The following is a 20,187-nucleotide window of genomic DNA, read 5'->3' on the forward strand; positions in this document are numbered from 1 at the left end:
ATATATAGAAATATATACAAAAAGCACATTACCTTTGAGATAAACTCTGGTGCTACATTGAAACTTATTTACCTGTTAAATATCTGACTTTTTTTTTCAAATCTATTTTCTATTGAGTATTAAGTGGCATAATCTCATGGCAAATTCATGTTTGTTTTATTTTGGTTCATGGTTTTAATATTTTTATATTTCTTTCTCGCCTCTTGGTTCTTTATAATGATACATGGTTGTAAAACTGTAAAACATAATTCCTGAACATAAAATAAGATCATAAATTTACAATGGTGCAACTTGCAAAATCTATGCTTTAACAGTTGGAGATCTACGAAATGATTGGTCAAGCCATCAGCAACTCCCGCAGAGCTGGAGGAGAGGTGTGTATTTAACTGACTATGACTGATTTTACAAGTTACATTAACTGTTTATGAAGTTATGAATATTGCTATTGTCAAATGCTTTCAAAATAACCTTGTTTACTGGTCATTCTTGTGTTTGCTCCACAGCATTATCAGAATTTCCAGCTGCTTGGAGCCTGGTGCCTCTTAAATAGCCTGTACCTGATTCTTAACCTGAGCCCTACTGCTCTGGCAGATAAGGGAAAGGAGAAGGATCCTCTGGCTGCCCTGCGCGTTCGCGATATCGCTGCTCGCACAAAGGATGGTGCAGGATCGCCTAAACTTGGTCCTGGAAAAGGGTAAATGGATATGTGATAGAACATAAAGATTGTAGTGTATGATCAGTTTTGGCTTCATTGGTAGTGCATGAGTGGGCAGGATTACTGCAGTTATATCACTGAATTTTTGAGATATTGGTAAGAAGGCCAGTTCTGAAGGAGCGCCTACATTTAACCATCACTAGGCAGAAAGTCTTACCGAGTTTACAAGCATATTATATATTTATTGTATTTTTGTAGCATTCAGTGTTTATTTTATTGTTACATTTTAATACTTTTTTGTGTTTGTTGGTTTTACTCTAGACACCAAGGGTTTGGAGTTTTGTCCGTTATCCTGGCCAACCACGCGATCAAACTTTTGACTTCGCTTTTCCAGGACCTGCAAGTTGAGGCCCTACATCGGGTAAATAAAGCAACAAACCATTCAGAAAACAAAAATAAATACTTGGAAGTTAAAAGATGCCCAATGAAAGTGTTGTATTTTTACTAATGTTGCCACTTAAAAACATAAGAAAATAAATGAAAAGAGACACAAGTGTGGGGGGAAAGGGGCATGACTGAAATGTACTAGAGAGAAAAGAGGTAAAGGAGACAGAAAAGAATGGTTGGTGAGCAGGACAGATGGAGGAAGAGATGGCAAGAGCAGAGCAGTCACAGCAACTCCACATCTGACACACCTCCAGTGTATATGTATACATAACATAAACCTCTGCATCACACCATATAGTCCATGTTACCACGGCACAGACCTGATGGAAGCAAATGAGAAAGTGTAATAAAGTCAAGAAATATTTCTCTACTCTGTATATGCACATCCACTGCAGAATAGTACATCATTTACAGGATTTTCACAGATTTCTCAAGTTCTATAATCTGAATTTTAGTTGTTAAATGTCTCAATTATGAGTTTGACAGCTTTAACAAATCCTATTGAATTTAGTGCTTTGAAGCCCTTACGATAGAAAAGGCTTTAGTGCATTTATTGAGGTGGTAAATAATAAATGCAATGGGAATTTGTTTTTTTATATTGCCTTCATGATGACATTAACTTAGAATCTTAAATTTAGCTTGACGAAACCTGCGTAAACTGCAAATTAGCAACCATTGTTATATTCCACTTTCATAATTCCACTGCACTTTAGGAGCAATTACAAGCCTTAACTTCTGTTCTTGTATGTGTTGATGTTCTTACTTGCAGGGTTGGGCAAGTGATGGTCCACCAGCTGAACTCAACATCATGGCCCAGAGCACTTCCATCCAGAGAGTTCAAAGGCTCATTGATTCTGTGCCCCTGACAAATCTGCTGTTCACACTACTCTCCACTTCCTATAAAAAGGTACAGTCAGTTAAATTCACATAAGTTCATTTAACCGTGGCAAATTTATGTGTTTAGGGTAGTTACACTCTGAGCTGCCTTTTGTTGTACTACTTGCACATTTTGGAAACAAAGCAATGTTTGACAGAAGAGTATCTGGCAGTCAATGAATGTATGAAATGTATTTCCTCTTTACTTATTCATCTTCTAAATACAGTTAATGTTAACACAGTTGACTGATTGAAGAGAATGTAAAGTGGCTGCTTTTTTTGCTCCCTCTAGGCTTGTGTTCTTCAACGGCAAAGGAAAGGCTCAGTCAGCAGTGATGCCAGTGCTTCCACAGACTCAAACACCTACTATGAGGATGATTTCAGCAGCACAGAGGAGGACAGTAGCCAAGGTATTTTATCATTCTAGATTTGAGCGATTACACAAGCACTACAGTAAGTCTCTAAATGTGAAAGTTCATTCCACAGTGCTACAGTTTGCATTCTCATGGCAGTTCTTGGTTTACAAAACAAGTAAAGGCTGCCTCCCCAACAGAATGTTTAATTTAAGCCCAGAGGATGTCAAACCAATCAGTGCTCGCATTACTCTATGCATCTTTGATAATACAGAAAATCCATTTTAGAGAGTAAAACATTTTTGATAAAAGAAAAAAAAATACCACAGAGCTTGACAATTTGGTACCTGAAAAACACAGCCACCTGTTTGTTTTAACTAGTATTCAGTCCTGCAGGTATTAAATATGTTGAAGGATGAATTAAGAACAAACTATATATTGAGTATAAAAACTGCTGCGCATGGAAGATCAAACAAAAGTAGGGTTCCATCAAACTAAATATGTGATGAGATGCTTAGTGTAGGTGGTCATCACTTAATGGGTGTACTGACCAACAAGCCAATATTCCAGGCGTTTTGTGTAGTCCCTTTGAAGGCATTCCTGAGACGTGTTTCAGGTTTGGAAAGCAGTCATGCTTGTGTTCCATGTCTGAGCTAGTGTCAGTGCTGAGCTGTATCAGAGGTGCAATGAAACAGGTGTGCTGTCAGTGGATGTGTCAGTCAGGTTGTGGCAGCGGTGAGAAGGGTAAACACAAACACATGCACACAGTAATGTCATTGAACTTTCTGTCCCTTCATCACTCAATGACAGTGTAGTTGACAGTCTCTACTATTTCAGCAGAGAGAAGACAGGAGAAGACAAGTGCAGCTTGTGTCTCAGGTCAGCTGATTTCTGTCCTCAGGTCAAAGACTTGGTGTCCACTTCACTGTCTTAGATTCATTTTGTTATTGTATGTCTCACAATGTAGGCTCTGAGCTGCGGCCCTAATAGCTTAGACAACTGAGCCAAACATGAGGAGACTTTGGCAAAACATCCTCCAACACAAAGGTGCAGTGTTTTCATTGATATCAGCTATGTCATGTTTTGCCAAAGAGATTCATGTATGGCTCTGTGTAGTTTTGAGGATAATACCAGTGGTGTTGACATGTGGGTTTTCATTATTTTGTTTAAAGATCATTGCAGATCATAGCTGATAAACTAAAATGTAGCAATCTCATTTATACTTTCTAAAATATCATCCTTTTGCCCCTTGTAGTATTGGAAATAAGCCTTGTTGGGTTAGTTAAAACACTATTGTCTTACTGTTTTGTTTGACTTGCTTTGAGATAAACCACCATCACTCTTTCTGTCACATTTTAAAACCTAATCTTGTTTCTAGTAAAAGGTTCTTTGTCCTTTTTGCCATTTGATTTTAAGACGCAAAAGGCTTAGTGTCTTGGTCACAGGTGAGAATATTAGGATTTAACTGACATTATGCCCTAATATTACCAGATGACCTATTGTTAAAGACTGACGCGTGAATCAACCCATGTCAAAACAGTGGTATTATTCTTGAACACCAAAAAGTTGTGCTTGTAAACTTGGGCTTGAACACACTGTGTCCCGCTGTCACCTGAAAAGTTATGATTTTTGTATGTTGCATGCAAATGTGAATATCAACTTAAAGTGATATTCGTTAAAACTTAAATGATGTATTAATAAGATTCATGATGTCAGATACCTCAGCTGTCTAGGTCTACATTGAGATGCTTTTGAGGTGTGATGATAAAATAATGTACCTAAAATTATACTGAATTATTTTTTTGAAGGGAAAAAATGTAGTCTTTTGGCGCAGTAATCACAAAGATACTTTACATATAAGGATGTGGGGTTTTGTCAGGTGAAAGAGGGTCAAAAACACTTAAAACCTATCCTTTTGAAGTGTATGTTCTGTTGGAATTGTGCACGAGGTGGAGTGATGTAAACTAGATATAGGAGGATTCTAGTACTATTCACAGAACTGGTTCAGGTCCCAGTCCCTAAGCATTCTGGTCTCACTAGAGCTTTGGTACTAGTGAGTGCTCCTTGAGACAAAAATTGCATAAATCCTCTGTTGTGGAGGTTGTAGCCAGAAAGTGGTGGGTACCTCGAGGTTGCTTACTGCTGTATACACTGGAAATTGATTCATTGCTGCCTTTTAGTGATTTAGATCTTATAATTATGTTTACAGACTAGAGCATGAAATTATATCTGATGCAGAATCTTAAACCCTTTACCGCTGAATGTCTTCATATCTTGTAAAAAGGAGAATATTTCAGAAACAGAAGTGTATATGAACATTTCCAATATCTTTGTGTAGTCCTGATGTTAGACATTGATATTGCTGATTAAGGGAAACCCTATGAGAATGTTGTTTTTGACTTTTAAAAAGTCATTGCAGCCTGTACTTTTTAACACTTTGACCCTAAATACATGGTTGGTAAAATAATGTTATTAACAATACAGTGTTCTGTGTAATTAAATGAAGTACTTAGGTTTCCACAAACAAATTCGTATTTAATTTTTTTAAGAACAGAAATGCACATGTAGCTGATGCATGTTGCTAGTGCGTTAATTAAAACCCACTGCCTTTGACGTGTTCATTGTTGCAGTGCTTTCTGCAAAACATTAACACAGTACTAATTTTTCTACATTAGCTGATAAGCTTCTATTTGTAAGTAACATTTATTGCACGAGGTGTGAACTTGGCCTCATAGCTGTCAGTTGCATGCACAAGAACACAAACAAAGGCAGCTATGAATACATGTGATTAAATGCTTTGTAAATTCCTTTCATTTTTGGATAAAAATATATATTATATGTTTCATCAGCCTCTCAGGAATTGTACTCTTCAAATTATGTGTATTGCAAGAAACTTGCGTAACTTACCCTATAACTCCTTTCACCAAATCCATGAGATGAAACAAAGTCTGAGGAGGACCTTAATCCCCTTTTTTTCAAAGCTGTTTTCTCACAGCAGTTGTATCATTTGTAACACGCAAAACTGAATTTAGAAGCTTTTGAATCTGATTTGGAAAGGTCAAGGCTACAAGTTTACAGAACTTGGCTTTGAAAAGCAACTACTGTGACATTTGAGCGTAATATGTGTCAGTGTAATTGTAGTAACGTTTTGATGGCAAAAAATACTGTATATTTTAGCAAACAAAGGAAATAAATGTTGTACATCTTTTCAGTGATGACAGTGTCAAGTGGATGTCCTCTGAAAGTTATTCTCAGGAAAAATAATCAGTTACCTTCTTTAAGTGGATATTCACCATCAGAATGTTAGTACATGTTCACTTACTGCAGTCTTTGACTTTCGTCCACCGCCTTCACAGTGTTGTAGGTGTTATGAAGTACTTTGAAGCTTTGACATTTTGGCTTTTGATGACACCACCACCACTCCAAAAATATCTAGTATCTTGGCACAAAACTGACTTCCACTCTAAGAAATTCATATAAATTGGTTATGTTTTTTCTGCAGATGATGACAGCGAACCCATCTTGGGGCTCTGGTTTGAAGAGACTATTTCTCCGTCAAAGGACAAAGTGGCTCCCCCACCCCCTCCACCACCCCCACCCCTGGAGACCTCTCCAAGACTGAAGAGCCCAAGCAAACAGAATCCAAGCGAAAATGGCAACATTTTAGCGGGACGCAAAGACCCAGAGCTGGTGAAGTCTTGTTTTGACTTTACTGTAAAACAAATTCATGGATTTTCTTAAACATAAAATTCCTCTCATAATATCTGTATTTCTAAATAATAATGTGTCTTTTTAAACCCCTCCACCACATGCTCATAATTGTTTTTTTCTTATTATAGTTTCTCAGTTTAGCCTCCAGCATTCTGAACTTCATCACCACTTCAATGCTCAAGTCGAGGAACAACTTCATCCGCAACTACCTGAGTGTGTCTCTTACAGAGCAGCACATGGCCACACTGGCCAGCATCATTAAGGATGTGGACAAAGATGTCAAAGGTGAAAAAAACTTATATTTTTCTTTAAAATGTATAAAATTACTCTTGTTTTATTTGGTAGGATTTATGTCAACATACACACCTAATTTTGTTTCTTAAAATTTGTATTTTATTTGACACAGGATTTAGTAAAACAAAACACCTAGACATAGACTTGACACAAAATCTCAGTGTGTAAATTTCTGTCTTTAGCAGATTGTAAATTCCTCAAGGATAATTTGTGTGTTTTTTCCCTCAGGCTCCTCAGATGAAGTGTTTTCTTTGGCTCTGTATCACTTCAACCACACATTAGTCACATCTGATCTTCCATCTCCAGCACTGCAGGTAAATTTCATTTACTTAATGTAGTGCACCAAAAGGAAATGGCAAATTATTTGGAGTACAGAATTGTTTCAGTTCATTACCCCAAGACCATGAGGAAATGCATATGTCATTGTTAACATTCTTTTGTATTCTAAACTTTTTAATTTATCAAATGTAATGTATAAATATGTAACAATCAGCTTATTTCCTCTTTTGTAATTTCACTAATGTTTTTCTTTTGTCATTTCCAGAGCACCCTTCTGCAGCAGTTAGGTGTTGCTCCCTTTTCAGAGGGTCCTTGGCCTCTGTACATTCACCCTCAGTCATTGTCAGTCCTGTCTCGACTTCTCCTCATTTGGCAACATAAAGCCAGTGTACAAGGAGACCCAGATGTGCCTGAGTGTATGAAGGTTTGGGAAAGGTACGGCAAGTCTTTCATTTTTGTCTGTCTGTCATATGTAATGTAACTACACCTCCTTGGGTATTGATTTCCCAGTTGTTTTTTCTCAATGATCTATCACATTCTCACATAGGTTTTTGGGAACCTTAAAGCAGCACACCCTCCAGGGTTCTGTTCATGGAGAAGATGATCTAAATGTGGAGCACCTCCAGCTTCTGCTGCTGCTGTTCCACAATCTCTCAGAGCGCGGGCGACGAACAGTCCTCACTCTGGTTACCCAGGCCATCACTGAAGTGGCACAGAGCAGAGACTCCCAGCTCAAGGCAGTGCCCCTCAACCTGGCTCGACTGTTGCTGGTTTTTGACTACCTGCTACGGCATTACTCCAAGGCTCCCTTGTACCTTTTTGAACAGGTCATTTTCATACTCTATGAACCTCTAACTATAGATTCCAACTGACCAAGTGACATTCCACACTGATAATTATTAGAAAAGTGTGTCGCTGAATGAGTGCTACCTTTGTGTGGTGTTGAAAAATGACATACAGATATATCTAACGCAGGGGTGTCAAACTCATTTTTGTTCAAGGGCCACATGCTGCCTAATATGATATAAAGTGGACCGCACCAGTAAAATAATATAAACAATAGGATAAGAATTTATAAATAATGTCAACTCCAAAGTTTTTTTCGATGTTTTTTGGGTGAAAAAAGTAAAATTCATAATGAAAGTATTTACACCTATGAACTGTACTTGAACATAAACAAATATGAACAATCTGAAAATTCTGAAGAAAAATAAGTGCAATTTTAACAATATTATGCCTTAGTTTGTCATTTATACATATGTCTCACAACTTACAGATCACAGTGGATCTACAAATACACAAAACATTTAGTAACAGGCAGAAAATTGTTAAAGTTCCACATACTTCTCTTAAGACATTTCAGGTTGTTTGTATTTATTCAGGTTATTCACATTTTTTGTAAAAGGCTAGTCTGTATTTGTTAACATTTTTGTGTAATTTTACTAATTTTTTTACACCAAAACAAAGAGAAAAAAATTGAGCTTTTCATTATTTATAGTTTATTATGATAGTATTTTACTGGTCTGATCCACTCTAGATTGAATTGACCTAAAATGATTCAAACATCCTTGATTGTTAATATCTTCAGTGTAGTTTTTGCATTTCACAAATTCATCCCACAGGCCGCATTGGAGCCTCTGGTGGGCTGGTTTTGGCCCCCGGGGATGTTTGACACCTGTGACCTAATGTCTTCTATCCATATCCTTTGTAGGTGCAGTACAATCTTCTCACCCCACCATCAACCGGGCCAAGCTCTGCTCAGGAAGGTGGCAAACGCAGCAGTCTGCCCCTTTACTATGGCTTCAAAGAGGTCGAAGAAAACTGGGCCAAACACTGTTCAGCAGGTAAGAAAGGTGGTAGAACTGTACACTTTGGAGCATTGCATTTAATGTTTATTTTCTGCGCATTTCATAAAGATGCTTTTCACATTTATTTGCAGTTACAGCTAAAAATACATGAAAAATATGTTTTCTTTTAGATTCGAATGTTCAGCCCAAATTCTACTGCGTTCTGTCTCCTGAGGCATCTGAAGATGATATCAGCAGACTAGACAGCAAGGTGCGTATTTGTTTATCTTTTTATGTATTATTTTTCTACAGTTTCATACAGTTATATGATTTGTCTTCAAATGGATATGGAAAGTGGAACATTTTATGTCCAGTGCATTTTGATATTCATCATTTAACTTAAACATCTGTTTTTTTTCTGTTAGGTCTTTCCAAAACTGTTCAATGGAGCAGTTAAATATGATGAATTATATTCATGGCTCATCTCGCTCCTGGCAGCAGGCTCTCAGTTTGACACAGCAAGACGACAAGAGAACAAACCTGTTACTCCCATGGTGAGGAAAATAACACATCAGAAAACCACAAGCTACGTAAAGCATTGAGATCAAACCTGTAACAGTAAACACCTGAAACTTGTAGTTTTTTCATGGTCTCTGATCATTTATGCTACCATCTAATTAAGTGTTCACTTTTATATGTTATCTACCAACAGAAAACTGCAGAGAGGTCTACTTTAACGTAGATTACTTTCCTTCAGGAACTAACATTTAATTACTGAACTCCAGACTCCAGGTGTTACTTTGTACAGTATTTTGATATCACATGGATTTTAATATTAGGTACCATTTAGAGGAGTTCTCATTTTTGTTTATTATCTCAGGCAGGTTTTATGTCAAAGACAAAAATATCTGCTGGGTTTACATGAACTCCTAAATGTCACTAAAGTTACTTTCTGTGTAACCCTAAACAGGAGGCCTGCTCCCTCCAGTACTACTTCCTGGTGCTGTGGAGGATTCTGGGAGTTTTACCACCCTCAAAAGCTTACATGGAGCAGCTTAAAGCTGGCTGCAGTGATCCCAGTGAGAGCGACATTCTGCACACACTCCGATGGTCCTCACGTCTCCGTGTATCTACCTATGTTAACTGGATCAAGGTCTGTTGACTTATTGAATTGTAACTGAATTAGCATGAAGATGCACTAATTGTTCTTTTCAGATAATGACAGTGTATGAAAATCTCTGTTTTCATTGAAGGAACACTTGGTGAAGCAGGGGATGAAAGCAGACCAAGCAGCATCTCTGGTTGAGATAACAGCTGCCAAATGCAGCACTGTTAAATATGATGTTGAACTAGCAGAGGAGTATATTGCTAGACAGGTAAGAATAATGGTATAACCCCTCAGCAGCTAGCAGTTCTTGCCTGAACAAAGGGTTGAATTTTACTGTTGTTGCGGTTTGGTTCACTTGATATTTTTTTTCTTGCAGATTTCCACCTTCTCCAGTGTAGATCCAAGTGTTATCCTTCCCCTTCACCAGTTGCCCTCTCTACAAGCTATTTATACACTGGACGCAGTGATCTCAAAAGTGCAGGTGTCCCTAGATGAGCATTTGTCCAAGGTTGCCATTGAAGCAGACACTCACAAGTCCTCTGAAATCACAAAGAACCTGTTGCCTGCCACACTACAGCTCACTGATGTTTACACAGCCTTTACAAGGTGAGGAAACTGATCATTCTTTTGTAGGTTTTTTGCTCATTACTGAGCATTTGTCAGTATGTTTGTCCACCAAACCAATATGAAAAATCTGATGTCCTATCCCTGAAATGACAGGTCATTTTTTAAATAAGTAGATGGCAGTATTCTTCTAAGCATACTATTTTTTAACATTTAGTTCTTTCACTGGCATGATTCTGTTTGCAAAGATCTGAGTTATATGTGCATAAAATCCAACAGTTAAATCTGAAAAGTGATTGCAGACAGTTTGACCTGTTTTCATCTTTAAGAGTTTACTTCTTAGAGGTTATTGCCTATCAGTCACAGGCATAAAATAGTCAATTTTGCTGACAACTTAGTCTTAATTGTAACGTTTAACTAAAATTGTCTTTACCAGGTCTTATCTGTTAATGAACATCCCAGAGGAAGGGGAGAACAAATTGACAGATGCTAAGCTTCAGGGTTATGCTGCAGTTCTCTCCATTGGCTCCACACGCTGCAAGGCCAACATGCTCGGTATGAAAACGAAGTACTCGGTCAAATTATGAAACAGTAGGATTACTTCAGTATTTCTCTTTCTACACATGTTTTAACCTGAAATTGTCACTTAACAGGTCACAGTGTTATGCAGAACTTGCCATCTGCAGTACAGACAGTCTGTGAGACTTGGAACAGCATTCACACCAATGAGTTCCCTAACATTGGCTCATGGGTATGTTTATTCAGTTTGTGTTTGGAATTTTACTTTATTCATTTTCAGCCTTTTTTTTAGTTGTCTGGCACTTCAGATTATGCAATTTTGTTTTTTTATGTTTTATTCATGTGGGTGTTTTTTGTCAGTAATACCACTTCAAATGGGAGTAAACGTTTTTATGTGATTTACTCTGCAGCGAAATGCATTTGCCAATGATACCATTCCATCTGAGAGCTACATCAGTGCCATCCAAGCAGCTCACCTGGGCACACTTAGCTGCCAGTCTTTGCCTCTGGCCTCTTCTCTGAAACACATCCTTCTGTCTTTGGTTCGCCTCACTGGTGATCTCATTGTGTAAGTACTTAAGTAACAAAAAAATTTGAAGTCTTTTACCAGCATTGTATCATAAATTAGTTACTTATACTGTTTGAACATACACTGTGTAGATGTATAACAGAAAAAACAAAACAAAATGCTTTTGGTTTCCACAGCACAGAGGAGCTGAATCCATCGCAGGTTGTCCGCACACTGCTGCCCCTCCTGTTAGAGAGCAGCACAGAAAGCGTTGCAGAGATCAGCAGCACATCACTGGAGCGTATCCTCGGACCATCGGAGTCAGACGCCTTCCTTGCTCGGATCTATGAGCGTTTGGTGACAGGGTGTTACAACATCATTGCTAATCACTCAGACCCCAACAGGTACCCCAACTCACTCAGACCCCAACATGACATTTCTCATTTCCTTTCTAGCTTGAAATTATTCATATATATATATGTGTGTGTGTGTGTGTGTGTGTGTATATATATGTGTATGTATATATATATATGTATGTATATATGTATATGTATGTGTATATATATATATATATATATATATATTTCCTGACACTACAGCCCAATGCAGACTTTAACCTACTCCTCCCCTGTTGATTCATGATCTGTAAATGTATTTTTGGGTTGAGTGTCACTGCTCTGACATTCTTTTTATTTTCTTTTTCAGTGGTTTGGATGAGTCCGTCCTTGAGGAATGCCTTCAGTACCTTGAAAAACAACTAGAAAGTAGTCAAGTCCGCAAAGCCATGGAAGAGTTCTTTTCATTCAGGTAATTGTAAGCAGTTAAACATGCTGCATAATTAGATTGATAGATAGACAGGCACTTTATTCACCCTGTCAGGGAAGCCCATATGACTGGTAACTCACAAAGCATAAGACACACACACACATGCACATGTGTCATAATACACAATATAACGCTGAGTAATGCCTACATACAGACTTAAAAAATAAGTATTTATTAAACGTAGATGCCTCACTTATGCTGTACTCCTTTTCCCTCAGCGGTGAGCTGGTACAAATTATGATGGCGACAGCCAATGAAAACTTGTCAGCAAAATTCTGCAACAGGGTACTGAAGTTCTTCACCAAGCTTTTCCAACTCAGTAAGTCAACTCTAAATACTGTTGACTTGATTCTTGACAATGCAACATGAGCTGAGAAAGTTTTAATCTGATGGAAATGCTATTTACAGCTGAGAAGAGTCCAAACCCCAGTCTGTTGTGTCTGTGTGGCTCTCTGGCCCAGCTGGCCTGTGTGGAGCCCTCTCGGTTGCAGTCCTGGCTAACACGCATGACAACCACCCCACCAAAGGACTCAGAGCAGCTGGAGATTGTGCAGGAAAACCGGCAGCTCCTTCAGCTGCTCACCACTCACATCGTGCGTGACAACAGCCAGGTGGGCGAAGGAGTGTGTACAGTCCTCCTCAGCACGCTCATTCCTATGGCAACAGACATGCTAGCCAATGGAGATGGAACAGGATTTCCTGAGCTCATGGTCATCATGGCCACTCTAGCCAGTGCTGGACAGGGGGCTGGGCATCTGCAGTTGCACAGAGCTGCTATTGACTGGCTGACAAGATGGTAAGACTCACAGTTCTGATTTTAAGTAAAACCAGAATTTTAAACCTCAGCTCAAGGGCCACATTGACAGGATCAAATGTAGTCTAGAAAAGCCTCAGCTTAATTACCACAGGATGAAAAAAGTTATTTCATTTCTGAATATTTATTTAATAATGTCTTATTTGTCTCTGCAGCAAAAAATATTTAACGCAGAAGAATGTGGTAGAAAAAGTGAGCACCAACTTGTCCCAAGGAAAGGTAATTTTTTTTTTGTGTAATTTTTAAAATTTTCCTTTTAATTTTGTGTGTAAGTTATTTTTAATTTCTTTTTTGCAGTAATTTGTAAAGATTCTTTTTTTTACATGGCAGAAAACTTGATCTCTAATGAACAAATTCCTGTTTCATCATCTCAAAGTTTTAATTGCATATTTAATCCATTCCTTCGCAGCCAATACCTCAGTTCCATTACACAACTAGTTCATATGAATAAAAGTGCACCTTTTCATTTTTTCCCAGCATGCCAGCATGCTTGAATGCTCGTGCCACATCATCTCCTACCTGGCAGATGTGATGAATGCTTTGAGGCAGAGTAGTGGCCAAGGAACTTCAGCTCTACTGATGGAGGGAGAAGAGAAGGCCATGGAAGTGGATTCAGACTGGGTGGAGGAGCTTGCTGTAGAAGAGGATGATTCTCAGGCTGAAGACTCTGTGAGATCTTTACACTTCTTTATTATTCATCTTGAACTTCTTTTTTTTTCCTCTTACACATTTTACTAAACCAAGTTTGTTCTTATTGTTTCATAGGATGAAGACTCCCTTTGCAACAAACTCTGCACCTTCACCATTACCCAAAAGGAGTTCATGAACCAGCACTGGTAAAAAAAGAAATGGCCTGATTTGCCTCGGTTCCTTGAATGAAAACCGTCAACCTCAAGATGTTTTCAAAATACTATCGTTGTCATGGAAATAGATGTTTAAATAAAAAAGCTGCAGATATAAATACCAGAAGATCTTTACCCTGACCTAGTATAGAAATACCACACAAATGGATACTGAACTGAGCTGATTGAAAATTCCTGCATCAGTATTCTTTTTATTTAGACTGGAGCCCTGAAAGCAACATCTCGTACTTTTGCAAACAATAACTTTTTGGGTTAGCTTTGAGCTTAAGTCATATTTCACTTTTAGGCTTTGCCCAGACTAATATGGCTGGTTTTCTAAATCAGTATTTCCCGTTCCATTTAAAAAAAACAACAACTATATCTTCAGACCCTTCTTTTTTTTGAAGCATCTTACTATACACAAGTAAAAAAGCAGATGCAGGGTGTTTTACATGCTGGTGATTTGGTGCCGCAGAACCTGGTTAAATTATAACGTTTTAAAGAAAACAAAAAAGATAAAGAAAACACTTTATATCCACTGTTGCTGTTGTTTCGAGTCTGTGCTTATTAATCAAAGTGCAAAAATAGAGGAAAATATATGTTTAGTAATCATTAGCATTATTATTGAAAAAGGCCTAACCCTGTCAAACACATCCATTAATTCTACTTATTTATATGACATTATATCATTTCTAACTGATGTGCTTTACAAAGCCTTGGACTTCTCCTTTTTATTCCACAGGTACCACTGTCACACCTGTAAGATGGTGGATGGGGTAGGTGTGTGCACAGTGTGCGCCAAGGTCTGTCACAAAGACCATGAGATCTCCTATGCCAAATATGGCTCTTTCTTCTGTGACTGCGGTGCCAAAGAGGATGGCAGCTGCCAGGTGAGACCGAATACCTCAGGTCATCATGGGAAGAGAACAACAGCGGTAACTTTGGCTTGCAAGTCATTCCCCCATTGACTTCCATCCCGTCATTTCATTTGGTCAGGGTTATAGCTAGCCCACACCTGTGGCCAGAAAAGAGAGAAATCATGTAACACTCTCTTGTCTAAACTTTGTATATTGAAATGGCCAGCTTTCCTAGTTAATGTTTAATCATGGATTGCTGAATTTGCATGCTATAATTAATAAACCATCAACAACATTTTACTTTTAGTTCATCTGTAGTTTTAAAAACAAGAAAATGTTAAGTCTAATTTTGCATTTTTATTTGTGTTAAGTGTCTCTCATTTTCTATGTCAGAATGATACTTATGAAAGCTTAAAAAGTATATGAAGATTAAGAGTATATATTGGCATGCATTCTAGACTTTGTAGATCAATTCAGTTAGTTATTGTTCTAGTACTGCCAAAGACTTTTCATAGTCAAGGATTTTTCCATTAAAGGAGGCTTAGAAAAGGACTATCACCATCCAACAAACTGTCTTTGACCATTATGTTGTCTAACTGCATACGTCACCATTTGGATGAGTTTGCAGAATAAAATGGTGTATGACAACTTGTTCTCCTATGTGAAAGTTTTTACTGTTCTGACTTTCTGTTCTCTGCATTCTATCCTGGTCATTGTTTCTTAGGCCTTGGTCAAGCGCAGCCCCAGCAGCGGTATTGGCTCCACCCTCAAAGAGTCGTCTGCGTTTCAGAGTGAACTGCGTATGCCTGAGAGTGCTATTCGCCACCAGAATGCCTCACCCTCTGACAAGGGTAAGGTCACTATCTGTGATGGCAAACCTGGTGATGACGACAGACCCAAGAAAAGCAGTGTGTGCAAGAGCATTGAGGGCTGCCAGGATGATCTGTTGGCACAAGTGGTAAGAACAAGGATTTTTCAAACATTTTTCATTCATCCCTCTTTTTTTCTAATTTCATGTTAAATTTTATTTTGCACTATGCAACAAATACAGTGGAAATGAAACTCAGTTCAAACCCAATTTCCTTTTTTCTAGAAACCAATCAGATTACAATTACTAAGTCTGTACCTGTTTTGCAGGTTTTTCTAGGTTTGTTGGTCTTGTGTCATTTCTCTTTTTCACTGAAGTTTATCCAGTAGAATTTATATACCTCTTGTTCAAAACAAAACCTATATTTTACATGCGCTGTACTGTGCGTTGTGTGACTCACTTTTGGCTTTCTTTATTTCTGACAGATGGGATCATCCACTGCAGCAGTAATACTAGAGATGCTCATGTTCCTCATGGATGCCATCCAGACAAACTTCCAGCAGGCGTCTGCTGTAGGAAGTAGCAGCCGTGCTCAGCAGGCCCTCAATGAACTGCATACTCAGGACAAAACTGTGGAGATGACCGACCAGTTAATGGTATGATGACCTAGGGAGGGTTTTGAAATTAATTTAACTACTTAAATCTGAATCATGTTTTGCAGTCATTTTCAAAACTATGTGAATTATTGAGTGTTTCATTTAGTAGGTTTGTATTGTAATGAACTGTGGCTGTTCTTTTCAGGTGCCCACTCTTGGCTCACAGGAAGGGGCTTTTGAGAATGTGAGGATGAACTACAGTGGTGATCAGGGTCAAACAATTCGCCAGCTAATCAGTGCACATGTCCTGCGCCGTGTTGCTATGTGTGTTTTGTCATCACCCCACGGTCGCCGCCAACACCTTGCAGTCAGCCATGAAAAGGGAAAGGTGAGCCCAAACAAGGAACAAGCTTAAATATCGACATGGTTTTGGGTATCTGTAGAGTATCAGTAATGTATCCTCTGTTTCACCACAAAGTCCCTTGAGCACATCATTACATACAAAAATTTAAATCAAGCATGACATGCATGACTGGCAAACATTTATGTGTTGTCCTGAACAGTTTACTTAAAATTCACACACTTTCTCATCCTCAATAGATCACAGTTCTGCAGCTGTCTACTCTACTGAAGCAGGCTGATTCAAGCAAGAGGAAGTTGACGCTGACCCGTCTGGCCTCTGCGCCTGTCCCTTTCACTGTCCTTAGTCTCACAGGCAACCCCTGTAATGAAGATTACCTGGCTGTATGCGGACTTAAGGTCAGAAAATATGCTTATTTTATTAATACAGAAAGTTTCGAGGTCTAGCCTTTTATTTAATGGAGTTGTTGCATATGTGGAATTCATAAACAGAGTTGAGTATAAGAGGAAAATATCAGTACTGCCCTCAATAGCAATCATTTTAGTTCTGAGGAATGTTTTCTTGGACACAGATTATGCCTAGTTCTGGAAGAATTTCAAATGGAGAATCTTCATGCAAAAGTCTTTTTAATCCAAGATTAAACTGTGTGGTTACTAAAGGATGTTGAACATGTTTGTTTCGTACGTGTATGATCACCATTAAAATGCTGAAATTTGATTGTCTTTTATTTCAACAGGACTGCCATGTGCTGACTTTCAGCAGCACAGGCTCTGTGTCAGACCATTTAGTGTTGCATCCACAGCTGGCAACTGGCAACTTCATCATCAAAGCTATTTGGTTACCTGGCTCACAGACTGAACTCGCCATCATCACTGCTGACTTTGTCAAGGTCACTTTTAGTACTAAAATTGGTTTATAAAGTCAAAATCCCCTAATGCAGTGTACCTGCCTGTTATTTTGCTACTTACATGTCATGCTAATTTTGTTCTCCACTTTGCCAAACAGATTTATGATTTATCAGTGGATGCCCTGAGCCCCATGTACTACTTCCTGCTCCCAAGTTCCAAGATCCGAGATGCTACATTCCTGTTCAACGAAGAGGGGAAAAACATTATTGTCATCATGTCTTCAGCAGGTTACATGTACACACAGGTCATGGATGAATCCAGCAGTGCCCAGCACGGCCCATTCTATGTTACAAATGTGCTGGAGATCAACCACGAAGACCTAAAGGTTAGTGGGAGTCGAACTATATCCACAGAGTTGTATGATACTATTCAAACTGTTATATCTTCATTATTACAGGGAGCATGTTAGTAAAATTGGATATTTTGTAAAACTCTCAGGGTTGGATGGTTTTCTGAAAGTTGAAGCCCACTGACTTGGCATTTTTTGTCCCACTCCAGGATAGTAACGGGCAGGTGGCAGGCGGTGGTGTGTCGGTCTATTACTCCCATGTACTCCAGATGCTTTTCTTCAGCTACAGTCAGGGAAAGTCCTTTGCTGCCACAGTGAGCCGCAGCACCACAGACGTGCAACGGCTCTTCCCCATCAACATCAAAGGGTAAAAATTAGTTACTCTTTTCATCATATCATGTCCCTGTACTTGTTTCTTGTTACTTTCTCACATTGTATCACTCACTTTTGCCTTCAGGTCTAATGGCGGCAGCAGTAAGGTGTCACCTGCTCTGTGCCAATGGTCTGAGGTCATGAACCATCCAGGCCTGGTGTGCTGTGTGCAGCAGACAACAGGCATCCCACTGGTCATCATGGTCAAGCCAGACACTTTCCTCATCCAAGAGATTAAAACTCTGCCAGCCAAAGCTAAAGTAAGGCTTTCTGGACTGTTTTAAGTAGCATTATGTAGTAAATTCTGAATTGTTAAAACAAGACACTCTTCTGTAATGCTGTAATGGAAACAGTATTTTTTTGTTTGTGTCATTTCAATGATCATCATGATTCATTTAATGCATATATATCTGTTTTTTTGTGTTGATTTAGTTTAATGTCAGGTTCTTTTTGTTTGATGCAGATTCAAGACATGGTAGCTATTCGACATACAGCTAGCAATGAGCAACAACGCACCACCATGATTCTTCTCTGTGAAGATGGAAGCCTGCGAATCTATATGGCCAATGTGGACAACACCTCGTACTGGCTCCAGCCCTCACTGCAGCCCAGCTGTGGCATCAGTATCATGAAGCCTGTTCGCAAGCGCAAAGCTGCTGCTACAAGTGAGTTTTTAAAGGTTTTTGTGACCGATTTTTTTCCCCCTCATTTCCAACATTGCTTCGGCAGGCAAGTGAGTTTTCCTGGCAGATTTTCACATTTCTTTTCCATAATAACTTTCAGCCACCCGGACCTCCAGTCAGGTTACATTCCCAGTAGACTTCTTTGAACACAACCAGCAGCTGACAGAGGTGGAGTTTGGGGGAAATGACTTGCTGCAGGTCTACAATGGACAGCAGATAAAACACAGGCTCAATTCTACAGGGATGTATGTGGCCAATACCAAGGTAAAGACTTTCACAAAATAAACGTATTTTAGACAATATATAAGGATTAATTTTGTTTAATCACAGTTAATTTGTTGTAGTGAATCTGTTATGTTAAGATAAAAGCAAATAACAGGGGTACCTTTCTTGCATGATATGAATAATGGCCTAAAAGACCACGGGAGTTCAATTAGGATATTTACTACAAGACCTATAAAGAAAAAAAAACTTGACTGTATATGGTCTCATATCTGGTTTTTCCACTTAGCCTGGGGGATTCACTGTGGAAGCAGTCAACAACAACAGCTCTATGGTGATGACTGGCATGAGAGTACAGGTGGGAACACAGGCAATTGAGAGAGCTCCTTCCTATGTGGAGGTCTTTGGACGGACTATGCAGATAAATCTGACCAGGGCCCGCTGGTTTGATTTCCCCTTCACCCGGGAGGAAGCCCTGCAGGCTGACAAGAAACTGTCTATTTTCAGTAAGAGCAACCATGTGTAATATTAAATTGATCTGGCTACTTACGGTTTCTTATGATTTTTTTTTTTAAGTTGATTCTTTTGCTCAGTGGAATCTAAGGGCATTACAATGGATATTTATTTTCACTGGGTGATTTCTGGGCCACAAATCGCATTGGATTTGTCTGACATGAGTTCATGAATCTGTTCTTTTAGTTGGCGCATCTGTTGACCCTGCTGGAGTCACCATGCTTGATTCAATCAAGATCTATGGCAAGACCAAGGAGCAGTTTGGCTGGCCCGAGGATCCTCCCGAGGACTTCTCTTCTGCTTCTGTCAACAACGTCTGCAGTCCCAACCTTAACCAGGGCAACGGCATGTCTGATGGGGACATAGCCACACCAACCACCACAAGCGGCACCGTGCTGGAGAGGTACGGCCTTCCCACTCTATGGTTCATAAGGTCATTGGGAGCTGTTTGTATATGCATCTTTGTCAGTAGTTAAATTGGCCTCACTATGAAATTTCTAATGGCCAAGTATCTGCCCCTGATATATTTACATGCATAGTATTTTTAGGTTGATATACAGTTATTTTACTAAAATTTGCATTTACATTAGAGTATTGGCCAAATGATAGAAGTAGGTGTTGCTCTACTTCATGATTTTCACAGGTGATGTAGAGATTTACTCTGACCGCTTGGTTACACTGAACACATAACATACAGACTGTTCACAGTAGCTCCCAGAGCATGTAAGTGGTGCATAAACAACACCACTCTACAAATGTACAAAATTAGTACAATTTCTATTTTTATATTTACCTAAAATGTTTGTAGCCCTTTTAGATGATATTTTTTAAAAATTAAACTACTGGTACGTAGCAGAGGTCTCTAGATCATGTTGACATGTATTTTGCCAGTACCAGTTTGCAGTTTAACAAGGTCAAGCTGATTCTAAAAACTGAAGATTCAGCAGAATCCTAAAACTAACTCACTGTGCCATTTTGTCGATGACTCTCACTGCC

General features: G+C 38.9%; 1 protein-coding gene across 1 annotated transcript in view; it reads left to right on the plus strand.

Moving 5' to 3' along the window:
- Positions 1 to 20,187, plus strand: part of ubr4 (ubiquitin protein ligase E3 component n-recognin 4) — a 45,912-nt gene that overhangs the window by 5,110 nt on the left and 20,615 nt on the right. Inside the window, 40 exon segments of the mRNA XM_030139805.1 lie at positions 315 to 374; positions 504 to 694; positions 977 to 1,076; positions 1,872 to 2,009; positions 2,271 to 2,388; positions 3,169 to 3,210; positions 5,834 to 6,021; positions 6,171 to 6,327; positions 6,565 to 6,650; positions 6,881 to 7,050; positions 7,163 to 7,442; positions 8,327 to 8,459; positions 8,594 to 8,673; positions 8,828 to 8,956; positions 9,373 to 9,555; positions 9,656 to 9,778; positions 9,887 to 10,116; positions 10,511 to 10,629; positions 10,728 to 10,825; positions 11,004 to 11,161; positions 11,299 to 11,505; positions 11,807 to 11,908; positions 12,145 to 12,245; positions 12,335 to 12,722; positions 12,896 to 12,959; positions 13,218 to 13,409; positions 13,506 to 13,576; positions 14,325 to 14,472; positions 15,164 to 15,397; positions 15,733 to 15,903; positions 16,049 to 16,231; positions 16,444 to 16,602; positions 16,941 to 17,093; positions 17,210 to 17,437; positions 17,611 to 17,768; positions 17,859 to 18,033; positions 18,237 to 18,438; positions 18,557 to 18,720; positions 18,968 to 19,184; positions 19,378 to 19,594. Of these exon segments, the coding sequence (XP_029995665.1) occupies positions 315 to 374; positions 504 to 694; positions 977 to 1,076; positions 1,872 to 2,009; positions 2,271 to 2,388; positions 3,169 to 3,210; positions 5,834 to 6,021; positions 6,171 to 6,327; positions 6,565 to 6,650; positions 6,881 to 7,050; positions 7,163 to 7,442; positions 8,327 to 8,459; positions 8,594 to 8,673; positions 8,828 to 8,956; positions 9,373 to 9,555; positions 9,656 to 9,778; positions 9,887 to 10,116; positions 10,511 to 10,629; positions 10,728 to 10,825; positions 11,004 to 11,161; positions 11,299 to 11,505; positions 11,807 to 11,908; positions 12,145 to 12,245; positions 12,335 to 12,722; positions 12,896 to 12,959; positions 13,218 to 13,409; positions 13,506 to 13,576; positions 14,325 to 14,472; positions 15,164 to 15,397; positions 15,733 to 15,903; positions 16,049 to 16,231; positions 16,444 to 16,602; positions 16,941 to 17,093; positions 17,210 to 17,437; positions 17,611 to 17,768; positions 17,859 to 18,033; positions 18,237 to 18,438; positions 18,557 to 18,720; positions 18,968 to 19,184; positions 19,378 to 19,594 (6,317 nt within the window).

This window comes from Sphaeramia orbicularis, chromosome 7 (assembly GCF_902148855.1).
Source record: "Sphaeramia orbicularis chromosome 7, fSphaOr1.1, whole genome shotgun sequence".
NCBI lineage: Eukaryota > Metazoa > Chordata > Actinopteri > Kurtiformes > Apogonidae > Sphaeramia > Sphaeramia orbicularis.